At 57.0% G+C, this 17,456-nt stretch overlaps 1 protein-coding gene and 2 gene segments (V, D, J or C); all 3 read left to right on the forward strand.

Moving 5' to 3' along the window:
- The window catches only part of LOC127026700 (M1-specific T cell receptor alpha chain-like), a 186,347-nt gene that overhangs the window by 13,411 nt on the left and 155,480 nt on the right, over window positions 1-17,456 (forward strand). The window lies entirely within an intron of this gene.
- On the forward strand, window positions 6,342-7,353 carry LOC127026701 (Ig heavy chain V region C3-like). The segment is given in 2 exon segments: window positions 6,342-6,400; window positions 6,818-7,353. Coding segments are annotated over 2 exon segments (396 nt in total).
- LOC127026706 (immunoglobulin heavy variable 3-11-like) lies at window positions 11,494-12,362 on the forward strand. The segment is given in 2 exon segments: window positions 11,494-11,551; window positions 11,969-12,362. Coding segments are annotated over 2 exon segments (396 nt in total).

Here is a 17,456-nt window from a genome sequence, read left to right on the forward strand (position 1 = left end):
TTCCCCAGTGAAGGCGTCTTTTGCGTGACAGGATGAGAGGGCCAAGCATTTCTGGAGCAAAACACATCTGCATGGGCAGAGAACTCCGCTCATACGCTGGAGGAGTCAAGTAAATTATGTCAGTCTGGGTCGCAGCTTCGGGTCTTTTTGTGTCCCTGTTGGCAAGAAGTGGCCCACCTCCTAGGTTTGACCCTATCCCATCTTACACTGCTCCCAGGAAAATTCTGCTGGCCTGTTTTGCCTCCTCCTGTTCTGCACCAGGGAGGGAGGCATGGGGAGAGATGTGGTGCAGGCTCCTTTCCAGATCTCAGAAGGAAAGGCCTGACAACAAACGGCATAATAAAATGTCTGATTTAGTAAGATAGAATAAAAAGAGGAATATAGATAGCAAGTAAACCTTACATCCCTTCAGCTGCTGGGAACCTTGGATTCATGCAGCATTGTACAGACCCAGGTGGATTTTCCCAAGACACGCTGCACAGATCCCACCCAGACAGAGCTTCTGGTTTGCTCCCATGCTGTGGTGCCTTTTATTTTGTGTAACAAAAAAAAAAATCGTACATCTTCTCCTTACACGCTGGAAGGTTATTTCTGCCATAACACCCTTGCAGCACAGGCTGGCACAAGGCACTCCAGCAGATTCCCTTGCAGCAGCTACTCATGCTAATGTACGGGCCTCTCAAGCCTTTAGTGCAAGGCCAAATAGAGCAAACATGTCTTGCCCAAGATCACTAATTCCTTGAATACAATTTCTTCCACAAGGCTCCCAATACACCTCCCCTCTCTGTGCAGTCTCTCTGGGTACCCGGACAACACCGTTAGCATGTTTAGGGCCTTGTCCTTCCCCAGAATGCTCCCCAGAATCCCTGCTAGGGCTGTCCCCAGGATTTCCCCGGGTGAGTGTACAGCTGGTGTGCTGGTTTTGGCTGGGACAGAGTTAATTTTCTTCATAGTAGCTGGTATGGGGCTATGTTTTGGATTTGTGTTGAAAACACTGTTGATAATGCAGGGATGTTTTAGTTACTGCTGAGCAGAGCTTGCACAGAGTCAAGGCCTTTTCTGCTTCTCACACCGCCCCACCAAAGAGTAAGCTGTGGGTGCACAAGAAGTTGGGAGGAGACACAGCCGGGACAGCTGACCCCAACTGACCAAAAGGATATTCCATACCATATGACGTCATGCTCAGCATATAAAGCTGGGGGAAGAAGAAGGAAGGCAGGGGACATTTGGAGTGATGGCATTTGTCTTCCCAAGTAACCGTTACGCGTGATGGAGCCCTGCTTTCCTGGAGATGGCTGAACACCTGCCTGCCAATGGGAAGTGGTGAATGAATTCCTTGTTTTGCTTTACCTATTAAACTGTCTTTATCTCAACCCACCAGTTGTCACACTTTTACCCTCCTGATTCTCTCCCCCATCCCAGCAGGGGGGAGTGAGTGAGCGGCTGTGTGGTGCTTAGTTGCCAGCTGGAGTTAAACCACAACAGCTGGTTGTGTTTATGCATGTGTTCTCTTGTCTGCACTTGTCTGCGTGTTGGATTTGTGCAAGTGTTTGTCAGTGCAGATTTTTGCATGATTCTACACTGGTGTGCATGAGCATGTGCATGTTTGTGTGTCCTTGCGTGTCACTCATCATGAGGGAATTTGCCAGTCACAGCAGGGGCAGTCTCCACTGCTCTGTCCATGGACTCTGCAGAACAGCCAGAGCCAGAAGGAGCCTGAGTGCAGCTGAACAACAGAACAAACCTGGCAGAGAACTGCCCACAGCACAGGCACTGAAATGCAACCTTCTGTATCTTCAGCCCTCCTTTTCCTGCCCCTGCAAAGTTCCCACTCCACTACTGCTGATTTCAGGCCCCAACAAGGACAGTTTGACACCAGTTTGGATTCTTAGTTTAATTCAATATGACCGTATTCAGAGTGCCTCAGCATAGCTGGAAGTCACTTCTCTGTTCCTCAGCAGCCCAAGACACAGCTGTTGTTCCAAGTGCTAGAGAGTACAAAAGGACAGGGGTTGCTTTATGAGCTCCTTGTTTGAGGCAAGGAAAAATTACTGGCTCATTGTCAACTTGGTGTCCAGCAGGACCACCCAGGTCATCTTCTGCAAAGCTGCTTTACAGCTGGGCAGTCCCCAGCACATGCTGGTGCAGTGGGTATTCCTCCCCAGGTGTACGACTTTGCCCCTGTGTCCAAAGGGGGAAGCATGGGTACCTTGTTGCTCTCCCACAGGCACTGCACCAAACCAGCTCCTTCCCGTTGTGGCTCTCAAGGTGCTCACATCAGTTGGGCAGTTTGTGCCAGTCACCTGCACCATGACCTCCTTGCACTGAAATCCCTCCTTCTTCTGGTACTGGTCATCTGGGAGTAGTGAGTCCAGGTACCTTCTGGGCACTGCTGCGTCCTCCAAGAACAGTGGTTGCTTTTTCCAAGGGATGTTCACTACCTGGGCAGATTTCAGCTAAGAGTCTGTGATTTACAGGGCCAACTTCACCTTGCAGCCTTGACTAACAGAGGAGTACATTACTGCAGAATTAGATGCACAGCAGTGAAGGCTCCTCCCTCTATTGTTTGCAAAGTACCCACCAAAAGGAGAAACAAAGGCTGCAGATTTGCCAGGAGGCTGAAGAGAGAGAAAGGTGCTGCCCAGGAGCAGTTATACCCAGTACCAGGGCTGCTCCTTGGCACTTCTAAGCTAACCACCTCCAAATACCAGGATTTTGCCTCCTGCCCCTGTCCCAGTCTCAGTCCCGTTCCTTTTCATTGTTCCAGCAGTGGCTGGGGAGCCCCAAGCCCTGCCCTTACGCCTTGCGCAGATGTAGAGCTGCACTGGGGATGGGGCTGCAGATCCCCCCACTCCACCACCCCACCAGCCTGCCCTGCCCCAGCCAGCACTGAGCCAACCCATCGAAATCAGGACTCCAGCCCCCTGTTCTAGGAATTTATATGTTCACCGATTAAAATACCCTTCTTTTCCCCTAATCAGCTTCCTCCCCCTGTCTCCGAGTCCTCATGTGTGGAGAAATACTGAACAGCTGCTTCCAAAATAACAGAGGCTAAACTAAGAGAAATCTGAAACCTTTTGAAAAGAACAGTACACCTGTGTTTCCCAGAGCCCTGAACATTATGAGGAGCCGTTGTGCTTTCAAAAGCCCTCCCACCAACAAAGAGCACACAAAAGCAGATATACTCTACAGCAAGGGAGAGAGGTTCCCTCGCAGAGTAAATCTTACGAAAGGAGAGGGAAACCCAGGAAAAAGTGCAGGAAGCTACTGAGACTGTCCACTCTCTGCTGTGAAGACAAGCAAAGGCAAAAGGTGAATGGGCCCCATTCTTGCCCTCGTCACCCCAGAAGTGTGACTATGTCACACACGCTCTGGCACACTCTGCAGGATGCAACCATTTCATTGTGCTGCCAAGAGTGCCTTGTTCTGTAGTGTGCTGAGTCTCCTGAGGGACAGGGATTCTGGAGCTGGGAAAAATGTTCTTCACCGTGGGTGTGCCAGCATGTGTCCTGCTAATCCAGTCAGGTGGGTGTATTCGTGCGCTTCCTATTGTCTCCCGCAGTTTTTAGTAGGCTACGTGGAGGTCTGTGCTGACAAGATGATGAAATCAGGGAGAAATGCAGAGGGGTGATGGAAGTAGATATCTGAACTTCCCTTTTCTTTGGGAAGACAGAAAGGTTTGGGGCAAACAGCCTTGAACACAGAGCAAGTGAGAGAAGGAAGCAAGCTGCTCTGCAGACACATTTCTGCCTGTGTTGCAGGTCTTGTTGGAGGTGACCCCCAGAAGCAATTCTTCTCTGAGGTGTCAGCCACAGTTGGGCAGCGAGTGGTTCTGCCCTGCCAGTTCACCACCAAGGACAGTGACAGCACTTTGAATTTCTTCTGGTACCGCCAGTTCCCGGGGGAGACCTTGAAATTTCTCCTGCAAGCATTTAGAGCTTCGGGGAATGACAAGTTCCGCAATGGCAAATTCTCCGTGGTGGTCTACGAAAATAAAACAGCCCCCTTAGAAATAGCAACTGTCTCTTTCCAGGACACTGCAATTTATTACTGTGCTCTGGAACCCCACATTAAGCTAAGCCCCATTTCCGCTCGTGCAAAATCTGCATCGCCAAGAACAGCACAGGAGGGGTGAGGCTCTACACCTTTCAACCTTGGCAGTGCTTTCATCCCTGAAATGATCCTCTCCTTCTTGTATCAACCTTTCCAACTTCTCCCATCCCAACTCCTCCCTACTTTTCTCAAAGACCACATCTATGCAGAGGTATTCAGACCATGGACTTAGTTACACAGGACCATGGAACTGTTTGCAGATGAGCTGAGGCACTCAGCTTTCCTCACTTCCTCACACAGAAACCAACACCCTTCAAGGAAACAATCAACACCCCTGGACATAACCTCCAGTTGCAGCATTAATCCTTACCTGGTCTTGGTTCCTCCAGGAGCTGACACTGCAGAACCCAGTGCTGCTGGGGTGACAGCCTCCTGGCCGAGGTCTTGACCCAGCTGTGGGCAGAGCTGGGGGATCCATATCTCTGCTCTGCTCCTGGCCAGACCTAGCCCTCGACACAGCTACTTGATGGACCACAGACCTTCATCTTTCTCCTGTTTGCAGAGCAGCCAAGGAGCAGGAAAACAGCTTTTACCTTAATGCCTCAGCACTGGGCAGGGTATCCTTCTCTGTGCTGCATATGGTTAAATGATGAGATCCTCCCACACCACAGTCAGCATAAAGTCAATTTCTTTGGAAAATACTGATAAAGAAAAAAGCTAAAGAAAGTGTAGTAAAACTAAGAAACACCTAAGCGACCAATAGCATTGCAGCCCATGATGCAACACGGTTTACATATTAATAAAAGGTACCCTCTAACACTGCACCAAGATCATCAAATAATGATTGATAAAGCTGAAGATGAATAAGATGATGAAGAGGAAGATGAAGATGATGAAGATGATGACCATGGGGTTCCTCCGGGATTGTGCTCACTGTTTGGTAGCACTAGGGACCCAGAGGCAATTTGGTTTGGGCAGCCCAGAGCCCAGGCAGGACTCAGCTTGGCCTGTTCTCCCCACAGAACAGGCCAAGGAGCCTCCTGCAGCCACGTAAGTCTAGTCACCCATAAGAGGTTTTCCCACCAGGACAATCATAACTGCAGTATGCTGAGTATCACCATGCTGGATCTGAAGGACACCTTCTTGCATCCTGGCGGGAATGACAGGAAAAGACACCCAAGGGTGGCCTGGCAATTCCAACTACTTTGTCTTTACCACCTCTCAGCTTTTGGGTTCAGGGTTGGCACAGGCCAGACCAGTGCCAAGGGAGTAACAGGGCTCTGACTGGAGCATAGAGTGGGGTGAAGGTGGGACAGACAGCAGTGAAAAGGGTACAGGCAGGGCGAATGCGGGTAAAGGCAAGGGTAGCTAAGACGGAGCAGTTCTGGCTATGTGGACTCCTGTGCCCGTGGGATTATTTCCCATCCCGGGAATGATGACAAGGAGACTCAGCTCCTGAGGGCTCGAGCAGGTCCCTGCAGCTGCAGCACCTCCCTGCCAGCATCTCCCACTGCCCACCTCTGCTGTTTCCTCAACATGAAAGGTACAGTGGACATAGCCCGATGTCACTGGTCACCCACAACAGGACAGCTGTAGAGCCCAGCAGGAAAAAAGGGCAAGAGTAGGTTGCAAGACACCGGAGGGATGATCCGGGGCTTGCAGGGCTGCAGTGGCAGTGGAGAAGGGAGAGCTCTGCGATATGGAGAGCAGGAGTGTGGGGGGTCGTTTCCAAACTCTGTCTCTTGACCCCGCGGGCAGGGGCCGGGAGCGAGGCCAGGGCGGGCTGGGGGTGCGGGGCACGGGGAGGGTCCTGCGAGGGGACGCTGCGGGCCGACAGCCCGTCCCTGGCGCCGAGGCCGGGGCCGGGCCGGGGCCGGGGCCGGAGCCGGCCCCAGCTGCGCCTGGCCGGGGCGCCGACCCCCTTCCGCAGGGCTCGGCAGGGCGACAAGCCGGGACAGCGCCGGAGCCGCGCTGGGAGCCAAGGGACAGGAGCCTTCGTCTGCCGGGGCGCCGCGCTCCTCCTGCGCCGAGGCCCCTGCCCCGCGTCCCTCCCCCGCCCTAACTCCTCTTCCTCCTCCTCCTCCTCCTCCTACTCCTCCTCCCCCCCGAGGGGGCCGCGGCACCGGGGGCCGGGCCGGGCCGGGCCGGGCCGGGTCTGTTGGGGGCGGGCAGCGGCGTGGGCGCAGCCCCGGCGAGGGGCCGAGGCGGCGGGGCGGGCAGGAGCGGGCCCCAGCGCGGCTCCGCTCGGCTCCTCTTCGGCGCCGGCCGTCCCCGGCGCGGCAGGGCATCATGGCGCCCGGGCTGGGGCCGTGGCTGCTGGCCTTGTCCTTGGCCGCGGGGCCGGCAGGTGAGAGCCGGGCGGGGAGGGCAGCGAGCCCGGGGCTGGGCCCGGGGCTGGGGCTGCCCGCGGGCGGCCCTGCCCGTCCCGGGGCCCCGGGGCTGCGGCTGCTCCCGCGCCGGGCGCGCTGCCGCCTGGCGCTCGCCTTCCTTAGCGGGGAAGCGGGGAGCGGGTGGCGTGGGCGGGAGAGGGCGAGGGCGAGGGCGAGGGCGGCTCTCGGGCCGCGGGTCGGGGCCCAAGTGTCGGGAGCAGGCGCGGCTCAGCCCCGGGAGGGCAGGCGGGGCATTGCCCCGGGCGCGGGGCTTTGCCGGGAGCGAGGGGGGTGGCGGCTGTCGCTGTGCCGGGGCGGGGGGCGCCGGGGCGGCGGGTGAACGTCCTCGGGCCGTGGGCGCGCCCTGCCCGGCCGCCTGCGCTCTCCGTCCGCAGGGGTGTGGGCGCAGCTGAGGCTGGAGGCGGCCGGCGGAGGGCTGCGAGCGCCCGGGGACTACGTGCTCCTCTCCTGCCGCGGATCCGGCTTCGACTTCGGGGATTATCACATTCTGTGGTACCGTCAGGCACCCGGTGGCAGTCTGGAGTGGGTGTCCATTATCAGCTATGATTCGTCAGTCATTCGATTCGGTCCCGCAGTGGAGGGTCGAGCCACAGCCTCCCGGGACAATTCCCGGTCTGAGGCATCTCTGTCCCTGCGTGCCCTGCACCCCCGGGACTCTGCCCGCTACTTCTGTGCTGTTCGCACGGAGAGAGGAAATCCAGCCGAGCTTTAACACAAACCTGCTGGGGCCCGGTCCAGGGTGTGAGAGCTGCGGGGCAGGAGAGTGCTGGGGGGAGGGCTCAGGGTTGTTCCCACTGAGTGAGGTGCCATCACTGTGCGCTGCAGGTGTTCCTGGCCTTTCCTGCGCAGCGCAGGAATTTTAATTTATTGCCAATTAAAATAGAGTAGCATGGTGAGACAGAAAAATAAAAACTATAAACACCTTATTCCCAGGCTGAGCTTCACTCCTTCATTCCATACTCCTCTACCTCCTCTCCCCCAGTGCTGCAGGGGCGATGGGGAATGGGGTGTGGGGGTCAATTCATAACACTTCATCTCTACTCTTCCTTCCTCCCTCCCATGGTCTGCAGTCTTTCATGAACAGTTCCATGGTGCTTCCTTCCCAAGAACTGCTGGCCTTCAGGATAAACCTGCTCCAGCGTGGGCTCTCCACAGTCCCCAGTTCCTGTCAGGGCATATTCACGTGCTCTACCATGAGATCCTGCACAGGCCACAGGGAAATACCTGCTCCACCATGGTCTCTTCCACAGGCTGCAGGGCAATCTCTGCTGTGGCACCTGTAGCACCTCCTCCCCCTCCTTCTTCACTGACCTTGGTGTCTACAGGGTTGTTTCTCACACTTTCTTTCCTCGCTTCTCACTGCTGAACACTGTTTTGACCTCTCTTAACTATGTTGTCCCATAGGCACCACCAGCTTCACTGATGAGCTCAGCTTTGCCCTGCGACAGGCATGATGCTGAGCTGGCTGGAACAGGCTGTGTTGGACACGAGGCAGTCCATGACCTCTCCCCACAGAGGCCACCACTGCCGTCCCCTGCTACCAAATCTTTGCAATGGACACCCAATACGTGGGTGTCACAGCCCATCTCGGTGCTGAGACAGTGCCTGGGGCACAGAGTGGGGACTGGTCATGGCCGGGTGGTGTCACGCCCGGAGATGAGGGAAATCAGAGAAAAAAGCGTCTGGGGTAGAGAGGAGCTGGTGAGAGGTGAGCAGGAGCTGCTCTGGCCATGTGGGATCCCGTGTGCACAGGATCATTGCCTGTCCCAGCTAGAGTGGACAGGTGCAGTGGAGGAGTTGGAGGGTGACACAAAGGAGAACTTAGCATGCCCTTGCACCCCTGTTTTCACAGAACAGTTGAGGTTGGAAGGGACCTCTGTAGGTCATCTGGTGCAACCCCCCTGCTTCAAGCAGGGCCACCTAGAGCCAGTTGCCCAGGGCCATGTCCAGACATCTTTTGAATATCTCCAAGCCTGGAGACGCCACAAGTTGCCTGGGCAGGCTGTGCTAGTGCTTAGTAGCCTCACAGTGAAAACCTGTGTCCTGATGTTCAAACAGAGCCTCCTGTGTTTCAGTTTGTTGCCATTGCCTCTTGTCTTGTCACTGGGCGCCACTGAGAAGACCCTGGCTCCATCTTCTTTGCACCCTCTCTTCAGGCATTTCTGTACATTGATGAGATCCCTCCGAGACCTCTTCTCTAGGGTAAATTGTCCCAGCTCTCTCAGCCGTTCAGCATAGCAGACATGCTGTAGTCGCTTAAGCATCTTAATGGTCCTTTGGATCCTCTTCGTATGTCCATCTCTTTCCTGTACTGTGGAGCCCAGAACTGGTCCCAGTACTCCAGGTGTGGCCTCACCAGTGCTGAATAGGTGGGAAGGATCACCTCCCTCAACCTGCTGGCAACACTCCTCCTGGTGCCACCCAGGGTATCATTAGCCGCCTTTCCCACTGTGTTGAGTTAACCTTGGGTGGCTGCCAGATGCTTACCAAGCGACTCTCTCACTCCCCTTCCTCAATGAGTCAGAGGAGAGAATCAGAATAAAAACGCATGTGTCAAAATAAAGACAGGTAGATCGCTTACCCATCAGGCAAAACAGACTTGGGGGAAATTAATGTATTTCCAATGAAAAACAGATTAGGATAATGAGAAACAACAACAAAAATAAGAAATCTTCCCCCCATTCCTGCTTCTTCCCGGGCTCAACTTCACTCTTTCATTCCCAACTTTTCTACCTCCTCCTCGCCCCAAGCAGCACAGAGAGATGAGGAAGGGCAGTTGGGGTCAGTTCATAACACAGGATGTTACTTCGTCCTGTGGGGCTTTCAAGGTGCATGTCTGCTGATCGGCTCAGGATGCACGTGGGTCTTCTGTGGCACCATTTTGACAGCATTTAGCCACAGCCCGTTGCTGACATCCTTGAATGTCTAATGGGACAGTATGAGCAGATGTAGAAGGGTCTAGCCATGGAATAATCAATGCATGTGTCCAAAGACTTCATGCCAATGTCACCTGCAGGACAATGCTCACCCATACTGTGTGTCCACAGAGGCTTACCAGTCCCTTGGACTTCCAGTATTGCAGTTGTGTTGGCGGAAAGACTTGGCTTAGAAGGGCTTGGCCTACAGATGTGGCCAGCATTTTCCAAATCCTGGAGAGACTGGCCAGTGATGACTTTCACAACTTGGCCATTCTTGTTTCATAGCAGCCAGTTGCATACTTTGACACAAGGAGGCTGTGTACTCTTATTTAGGCCACCTGCTCTGGCATGCGCCCCTGCCAGCCCAGTATTCTCTGGTATACGTGCTGCCTGATGCTGCTAAGGCAGCTGTTTGCAGTCTGAGTGCTGCAGATGCCAATGTGTGGATTTGCTTTGCCACCAGCAGACTGACCACTTGTGAGCGGGCTTTCAGAGCTTGACTGTTCAGGTGGTCTTGGACTGCCCCTCCCAGTCGCAGCACTCCAGACACCTCTCACTTCATGCTATGTTTCACACACTCTGAGTGAATTGCTAGCTGTAATTCTTAACTGTTTGGAGTATATGAGGAATAATGGGCACCTACAATGCAATCCCAACAGAGCTGATATTCATTTCCTTTTCAGGACTTTTCCATGTGAGCAAGGCAGACATAGCACGATCAGGCACTACAGATGGCATACGAATGCTCTGACGCTGGGGACTACGTGGACTTCCCCGCATGCCTAAGTGTATCCAAATTTAACCAGGATCTAGAAAAACATGTTCCTACTGTATGTCGTCATTCAGGTATCTCTGTCCTGAGCAATGACACAGAAGTGTCTCATCCTTCTTCCATGTCCAGTTTCAGGCTCTCCTTCTAGGCTGAGCAAGAGGTGAAACACAACAACAATTCGATTAGCTAGCTAATGCGGGAACATAACAGTTGCCCAGCACCTGGAGCTGTGGTGTAAGATAAGAATATGCATTGGGGCTGATATGATGTGGGAGGCAACACCGGGCTCTTCCACTACGATTTGCCAGCTCACTTCATCCTGCGACGGGGAAACGTGCAGCACAGCGCTTTGCAGATTGTCCTGAGCTGTGTGCAACCCAATATAAGCCTGTGCCCTCTCAGGTCAATTTAGTACATGGATTACCAAGTCATCCCTGGAAAATAGTCTTCTTGTTAGGACTACTACATGCATCCAAAGCACTTGGGTTTTTGTGCCAATGTTTCCCGTTTCCACCATTTCATTTGGCTTGTTGCAATGAGCCGGTTGCAGCGATGTGCTGGTTGAACGGCCCTGCTGGTTTTCAGGCACGTTTCAGGGTGACAAGATCCAACCGAGGAGACCGGTGGTGCATGGGTTTTTTTCCGCCCAGGTGCAGGACTTTGCTCTTGCCCTTGTTGAACTGCAGGACGGTCCCGTCAGTCCTTTTCTCCAGCCTGTCGAGGTCCCTCTGGATGGCAGCACGACCCTCTGTGCGTTTTGGTCCCCGCGGGCAGGGGCCGGGAGCGAGGCCAGGGCGGGCTGGGGGTGCGGGGCACGGGGAGGGTCCTGCGAGGGGACGCTGCGGGCCGACAGCCCGTCCCTGGCGCCGAGGCCGGGGCCGGGGCCGGGGCTGGAGCCGGCCCGAGCTGCGCCTGGCCGGGGCGCCGACCCCCTTCCGCAGGGCTCGGCAGGGCGACAAGCCGGGACAGCGCCGGAGCCGCGCTGGGAGCCAAGGGACAGGAGCCTTCGTCTGCCGGGGCGCCGCGCTCCTCCTGCGCCGAGGCCCCTGCCCCGCGTCCCTCCCCCGCCCTAACTCCTCCTCCTCCTCCTCCTCCTCCTCCCCCCCCTCCTCCTCCTCCTCCCCCTCCCCCCCCTCCCCCTCCTCCTCCCCCTCCCCCTCCCCCTCCCCTCCTCCCCCGAGGGGGCCGCGGCACCGGGGGGCCGGGCCGGGCCGGGCCGGGCCGGGTCTGTTGGGGCGGGCAGCGGCGTGGGCGCAGCCCCGGCGAGGGGCCGAGGCGGCGGGGCGGGCAGGAGCGGGCCCCAGCGCGGCTCCGCTCGGCTCCTCTTCGGCGCCGGCCGTCCCCGGCGCGGCAGGGCACGATGGCGCCCGGGCTGGGGCCGTGGCTGCTGGCCTTGTCCTTGGCCGCGGGGCCGGCAGGTGAGAGCCGGGCGGGGAGGGCAGCGAGCCCGGGGCTGGGCCCGGGGCTGGGGCTGCCCGCGGGCGGCCCTGCCCGTCCCGGGCCCCGGGGCTGCGGCTGCTCCCGCGCCGGGCGCGCTGCCGCCTGGCGCTCGCCTTCCTTAGCGGGGAAGCGGGGAGCGGGTGGCGTGGGCGGGAGAGGGCGAGGGCGAGGGCGAGGGCGGCTCTCGGGCCGCGGGTCGGGGCCCAAGTGTCGGGAGCAGGCGCGGCTCAGCCCCGAGGAGGGCAGGCGGGGCATTGCCCCGGGCGCGGGGCTTTGCCGGGAGCGAGGGGGGTGGCGGCTGTCGCTGTGCCGGGGCGGGGGGCGCCGGGGCGGCGGGTGAACGTCCTCGGGCCGTGGGCGCGCCCTGCCCGGCCGCCTGCGCTCTCCGTCCGCAGGGGTGTGGGCGCAGCTGAGGCTGGAGGCGGCCGGCGGAGGGCTGCGAGCGCCCGGGGACTACGTGCTCCTCTCCTGCCGCGGATCCGGCTTCACCTTCGGGGATTATCACATTCTGTGGTACCGTCAGGCACCCGGTGGCAGTCTGGAGTGGGTGTCCTTTATCACATATGATTCGTCAGTCATTCGATTCGGGCAGTCAGTGGAGGGTCGAGCCACGGTGTCCCGGGACAATTCCCGGTCTGAGGCATCTCTGTCCCTGCGTGCCCTGCACCCCCGGGACTCTGCCCGCTACTTCTGTGCTGTTCGCACGGAGAGAGGAAATCCAGCCGAGCTTTAACACAAACCTGCTGGGGCCCGGTCCAGGCTGCACGAGGTCTGGAGCCGGCGAGTGCTGAGGTGGCTCAGGACTGTTCTCAGGAAGAGAGTGGCCATCACTGCGCACCGCGGGGTGGTCCTGGCCTTTCTGCAAGAGCTCCTTTCCTGGCACTGCCAATTTCCATCTCCTGAGTCCCAAATGCAGTGTTTTATTCTGAGGAGGTGGTTCAATGTGTTTCTGTCACCCAACCAGGCTGGCCGCTCTGCCTGCCTGCAGCCCCTCTCTGCCTTCCCTTGGCCCCCTTCTTCCCTGGGGTACGCAAAGCCCTTGGGCTTTGGCCGCACCATTGCCTGGCAACACCACTGCTTGCTTCCATTGACCCTTTTGTGGGCCATTTCCTTGTGCCAGTGAGAGCAAAGCAGTGATGGAACAGCCTTGCTTTTGTTTCAGGTGCATCTCAGGGTGATGAGATCCAGGCGACGAGGTCTACAGTGTGGTGGCGAGCAGGGAATACCGGGACCTTACGATGCACTTACAGCTCCAACGCCTCCTATATTTACGTGGCCTGGTATCGGCAGCGTCCCGGTGGACCGCTGCAGTACTTGCTGCAGAGCAAGGGCCGAGGCGGCTCCTACAGCCACACAGCCCCTTTTGCCCGCAAGAGGTTTTCCTGCCAGGCCGACAAGAGCTCCGGGACACTGATCATCACCGGGCTGGAACTGGGGGACAGTGCGCTCTATTACTGCACCCTGCAGGGACCACAGTGAGAGACACTTGGGGCGTGCCTGACCGCCATCAGCTTTGTCCCCTCCTGCATGTTCATGGGGGTCACAGCCCATCTCAGTGGTGAGTCAGTGAGTGGACTGTGCCTGGGGTCAGAGAGAGGGGGGTCTCATCGTGGCTGGGTGCTGTCAGTGGTCCAGAAAAGAGAACAGAATAGCATAGCCTAGACTATTTCAGTTGGAAGGGCCCTACAGTGATCATCTAGTCCAACTGCTTGGCCAGTTCAGGGCTGACCAAGTTAAGGCATGTTATTAAGGGCCTTGCCCAAATGCCTCTTAAAAACTAACAGGCTTGGGGCATTGACCACCTCTCTAGGAAGCCTGTTGCAGTGTTTGACCACCCTCTCAGTAAAGAAATGCTTCCTAAGGTCCCGTCTAAACCTCCCCTGGCGCACCTTTGAACCATTCCCATGCGTCCTATCACTGGATACCAGGGAGAAGAGATCAGCACCTCCCTCTCGACGTCCCCTCCTCAGGAAGCTGCAGAGAGCAACGAGGTCGCCCCTCAGCCTCCTTTTCTCCAAACTAGACAAACCCAAAGTCCTTAGCCGCTCCTCATAGGACATGCCTTCCAGCCCTTACGGGGGGAAACCTGATGTGGGAAAACTGAGCAGAGCAGATCTGTGGGCAGAGAGGAGCTGGGGAGAGGTGAGCAGGAGCTGTTCTGCCCATGTGTGACAGCCTGCCTGCGGTGTCATTGCCCATCCTTGCTAATAGGACAGGGGCAGAGGAGGAGTTGGAACTTAGCACACCCTTTCCTGCCTCTCATGCGTTGCATAAATTGAGGCGATGATCCTTCCCCTCTACTCACAGAATCACTTAATGACTGAGGTTGGTAGGGACCTCCAGAGGTCATCTGGCCCAACCCCTCCACTCCAGCAGGGCCACCTAGAGCCTGTTCTGTTGCCCAGGGCTATGTCCAGACATCTTTTGAATATCTCCAAGCACGGAGACTCCACAAGCTTCCTGGACAACCTGTGCCAGTGCTCATACACTGAAAAAGGGTTTTCTGACATTCAGAGGGCATGTCTTGAGCTATCGCGGCATGTTCATCCTTGTCTCCCGGGGTCGCAGGTGCCCTTTCTCAGGTGCAGACAGAGGCCTCTGGCCCCGCGGTAGGGAAGGTCTCGGAGTCTCTCACGCTTACCTGCCACGTCTCTGGTGCACCCATCACCGACAGCAGCTACGCTTGGGACTGGATCCGTCAGACTGCTGGCAGAGACCTGCAGCATAGAGTGTTGCAGTATCCTTTCACGGGACTCCAGCACGTTGCTTCGTCCTTCCAGACCCGAGTCACCAGCCCTGCAGACCCCTCCAGGAACCAGCTGTCGCTGGAAGTGCTCTCGCCATCAGCTGCAGACACGGCCACCTATTTCTGCAGCACCAGAGAGCTGGAAAAGGGCACAGTGCTTGAAACAGAGGCAGGGCCAGGGCAGAAGTGGAAGGAGGGGGGTTAAATCCAGCCAGGTCTTTTGTGGTTGGCTGCAATAAGTCCTTTCAAGACTAGTGTGGGCTGGCTTTTCCCAGAAACAGGCACAGAGCTGCTGCTGCAGCAGCAGCGTCTCCCACAAGCACACCCACAACCATGAACATGATCTTAACCTTCTTCCTTCCTTCTCAGGCTCTCCCACAGGCAGAAAGCAACAGGGAAGGAGGCTTTTATAGGAAGAAGCACAGTGAGCACTGAAGAACTAAAATCTGAGCATGGAAAGCCAGAGAAGAATTGAGTTTTGACACCTCATATTGTTCAGGGAGCCCCAGAGTAGTGGAACAGCAGGAGCTGAGCTGCAGAGCGTCTTTTCCCCTGGACATGATGAATAGTCTCTTTGTTGTGGTGTTAGTGTTGGCTCCATTTGCATTTGTGCTCATGTGTGTACGCTGAGAGCCAGCATGGATTTTTGCAAGGAACCCCAGCAAGGAGGCTATGGCGGGTGCTCTGTGCCAGAACTCCAGCCCTCCGTGGGCTTGAGGCTGTAGGGAACCTGGCATGTCCTGCCATGCTGGGGCAGCTCCGAGTGTCCCAGTGCACCTTAGGCCACCCTGGCCCTGCATCCCCCTGCTTCTTTTCCCAGCGTCAAGCCTCCAGTTTCAGTGGGCTCCTCTACCCTCTGCAACTCCCCTTGCCACGCCTGCCCTGGATCCTCTCGTCAATAGGTCATGTTGGAGCACCCAGAAGAAGAGAGGAGAGGGGAAGGATTCAGACAGACTGTGGAGGGGCAGTGTGGAGTGGGCAATGCTCCCCGCAATGGTGCTACCAGTCAGGATGATGACAATGGTGCTACCAGTCAGGACGGTGACACTGTGTCAGGGCTCAGTAGGTGTCCCATCCTGTGGTCGTAGGGGGAGCTCTGGGTTCCTGCTGAGCAGGAGGATCACAGAGAAGGGAGTGTCCCTGCTCTGCTGAGGAGCCCCACCAGCCTGGTCCCTGCTGAGTCCTGTGCATATGAGTTTTGGGGGATGAGCTGGGTGGCTTGAACCTGCACACGTACCCCAGAGCTTCAGCAGCAAGCATGTCTCGGATCTCACCTGCCCTTTGCTGCCTTTGCTGCCTGGGGGTCTGGGAGGGCTTTGACGGGAAGAGGCAGCGGGAGAAGTGTCAGCACGGGGGAGCGAGGAGGGTGCTGGGCCAGAGGGGAGGGAGCAGGGTGGGGAGCATGCCTGCCTAGGGGTGCCCTATCCAAGCAGAGCTGGGCTCAGGGGGGTCCTATCCGGGAGCAGCAGCTCAGCAGCAGGAAAGGGCAGGGGGCCAGTGGGAGGATGACCTGCCACCCTCAGGGTCAGTTCCAAGGTCCCAGCAGCAGCCTGCAGTCCTTTTTGAGAGGAAGGTCAGGGGTGGCTCTAGAGCAACACGTCACCTTTTGCCCACCAGAGGTTTTCCTGCGGAGCGAGCGCTCTGTTGTTGCACCCTGCAGGGTGAGAGAGACCCGGGAGTGCAGCAACAGCTTCAACTCCTGCTCCTCCAGCCCCGCCTCTCACCTTCACTGTTGTCATAGACCGAGGGAGCGTCTAGGAGGGACTAGGACTGACTACGGTCACAGAGGCACAGACAGGGAAGACGTGGGCAGAACTGTTCTGCAGGCAGAGTGAAGCTGGAGAGAGGCGAGACAGAGCAGGCCTGGCCACGTGGAGTGCCGTGTGTGTGGGGTTATTGCCCATCGTAGGTAAGTGAAAGGAAGGGGTGATGCCCCCCGGGAACTGAGCATGCCCCTGTGGTCTGCACAGCTCTGTGGAGCTGTGCTGACCGCTTGCAGCCTGACCTCTCCCCTGCCTCTACCTCTCCACCCATCCCTGTGGAGTGCGGTGGGAACAGCCCTCCTTCTCTTCTAGCCGTGAGTCAGGCACCTCCGTCCAGCCTGCCTCCTCTGCAGCGTGGGGACAGGCAGGGCACCTACTTGCTGCTGCCATATCTTGGGGCCTAACGCTTTGCACTTGGACTGGACACTCTGCTCGTGGGGCACTGCAACCCATCTTGCAAAGACCGGGTTGAGGGTGGCAGCGTAGGGCCCAAGCCCCACGTGCCTGTGAGAGGTCCTGTGTGCTCGCAGAGCAGTTTCAGGGACAGGAGACTGGGCCCTGTCTTGCAGAGCAGACAGGAGAGTGGGTTCGTCACCATCCCAGCTTGGCAAAGACAAAGGGATTTGTCCCCAGGTGCAAAAACTGCTTGCCGTAAGTGGGAAAATCAGAAAAAGTTCCTTGTCTGACAGGGAAAAGGAGGGAGGGAAATGTGGTGTCTCCCTCCTCGTGAACCCTGATTCCTGGTACCAGCTCTATTTCTCTGCCCATCTTTGTCAGCTGGGTTCAAAGAGAAGGATTTAGTCCTCCCACTAGTCCAGTGCTATCAGAATGCCGCCACCAGTGTTGCCCTGACCTTTGCTGAATCTTGGAGTGATCATGGCTTGTTCTCGCTCTCTGCAGCAGTCACTGGCCACGTGGCCTTGGAGCAACACATCAGGGAAGTGGCCGTGCAAGGGGGAGATGGAGCCACCTTCCAGTGCAGCATGAGTGGAGACAGTATGAGCAGCTACTACCTGTTCTGGTACCGGCAGGGGCCACATGGCACTCTGGACTGGATTTGGCGAGGGAGTGATGCCTTTGGAGAAGGTTTCCAGGATCGCTTTAAGGGGACAGTGGAGAGCTCCCAGAACAGATTCAGACTGCAGATCCAGGCAGCAAAGCAAGGGGATGAAGCAGTGTATTACTGTGGTGTTAGACTCACCCTGGAGCATCTCTGCAGCAGAGTGGACCAAAACTTGACTGACAGAGAATACAGACTTCTCAGCATTTCTTTCTAGCAGCCGCTAGCTAGATGTTGGTGTCACGCAATGGCAGGTGCGGGAAACAGACCTTTGGCGTGCTTGCAGTAAAAGGCAGTGAAGGGAAATGTGGTTG

Source organism: Gymnogyps californianus, chromosome 28, assembly GCF_018139145.2.
Source record: "Gymnogyps californianus isolate 813 chromosome 28, ASM1813914v2, whole genome shotgun sequence".
Lineage (NCBI taxonomy): Eukaryota > Metazoa > Chordata > Aves > Accipitriformes > Cathartidae > Gymnogyps > Gymnogyps californianus.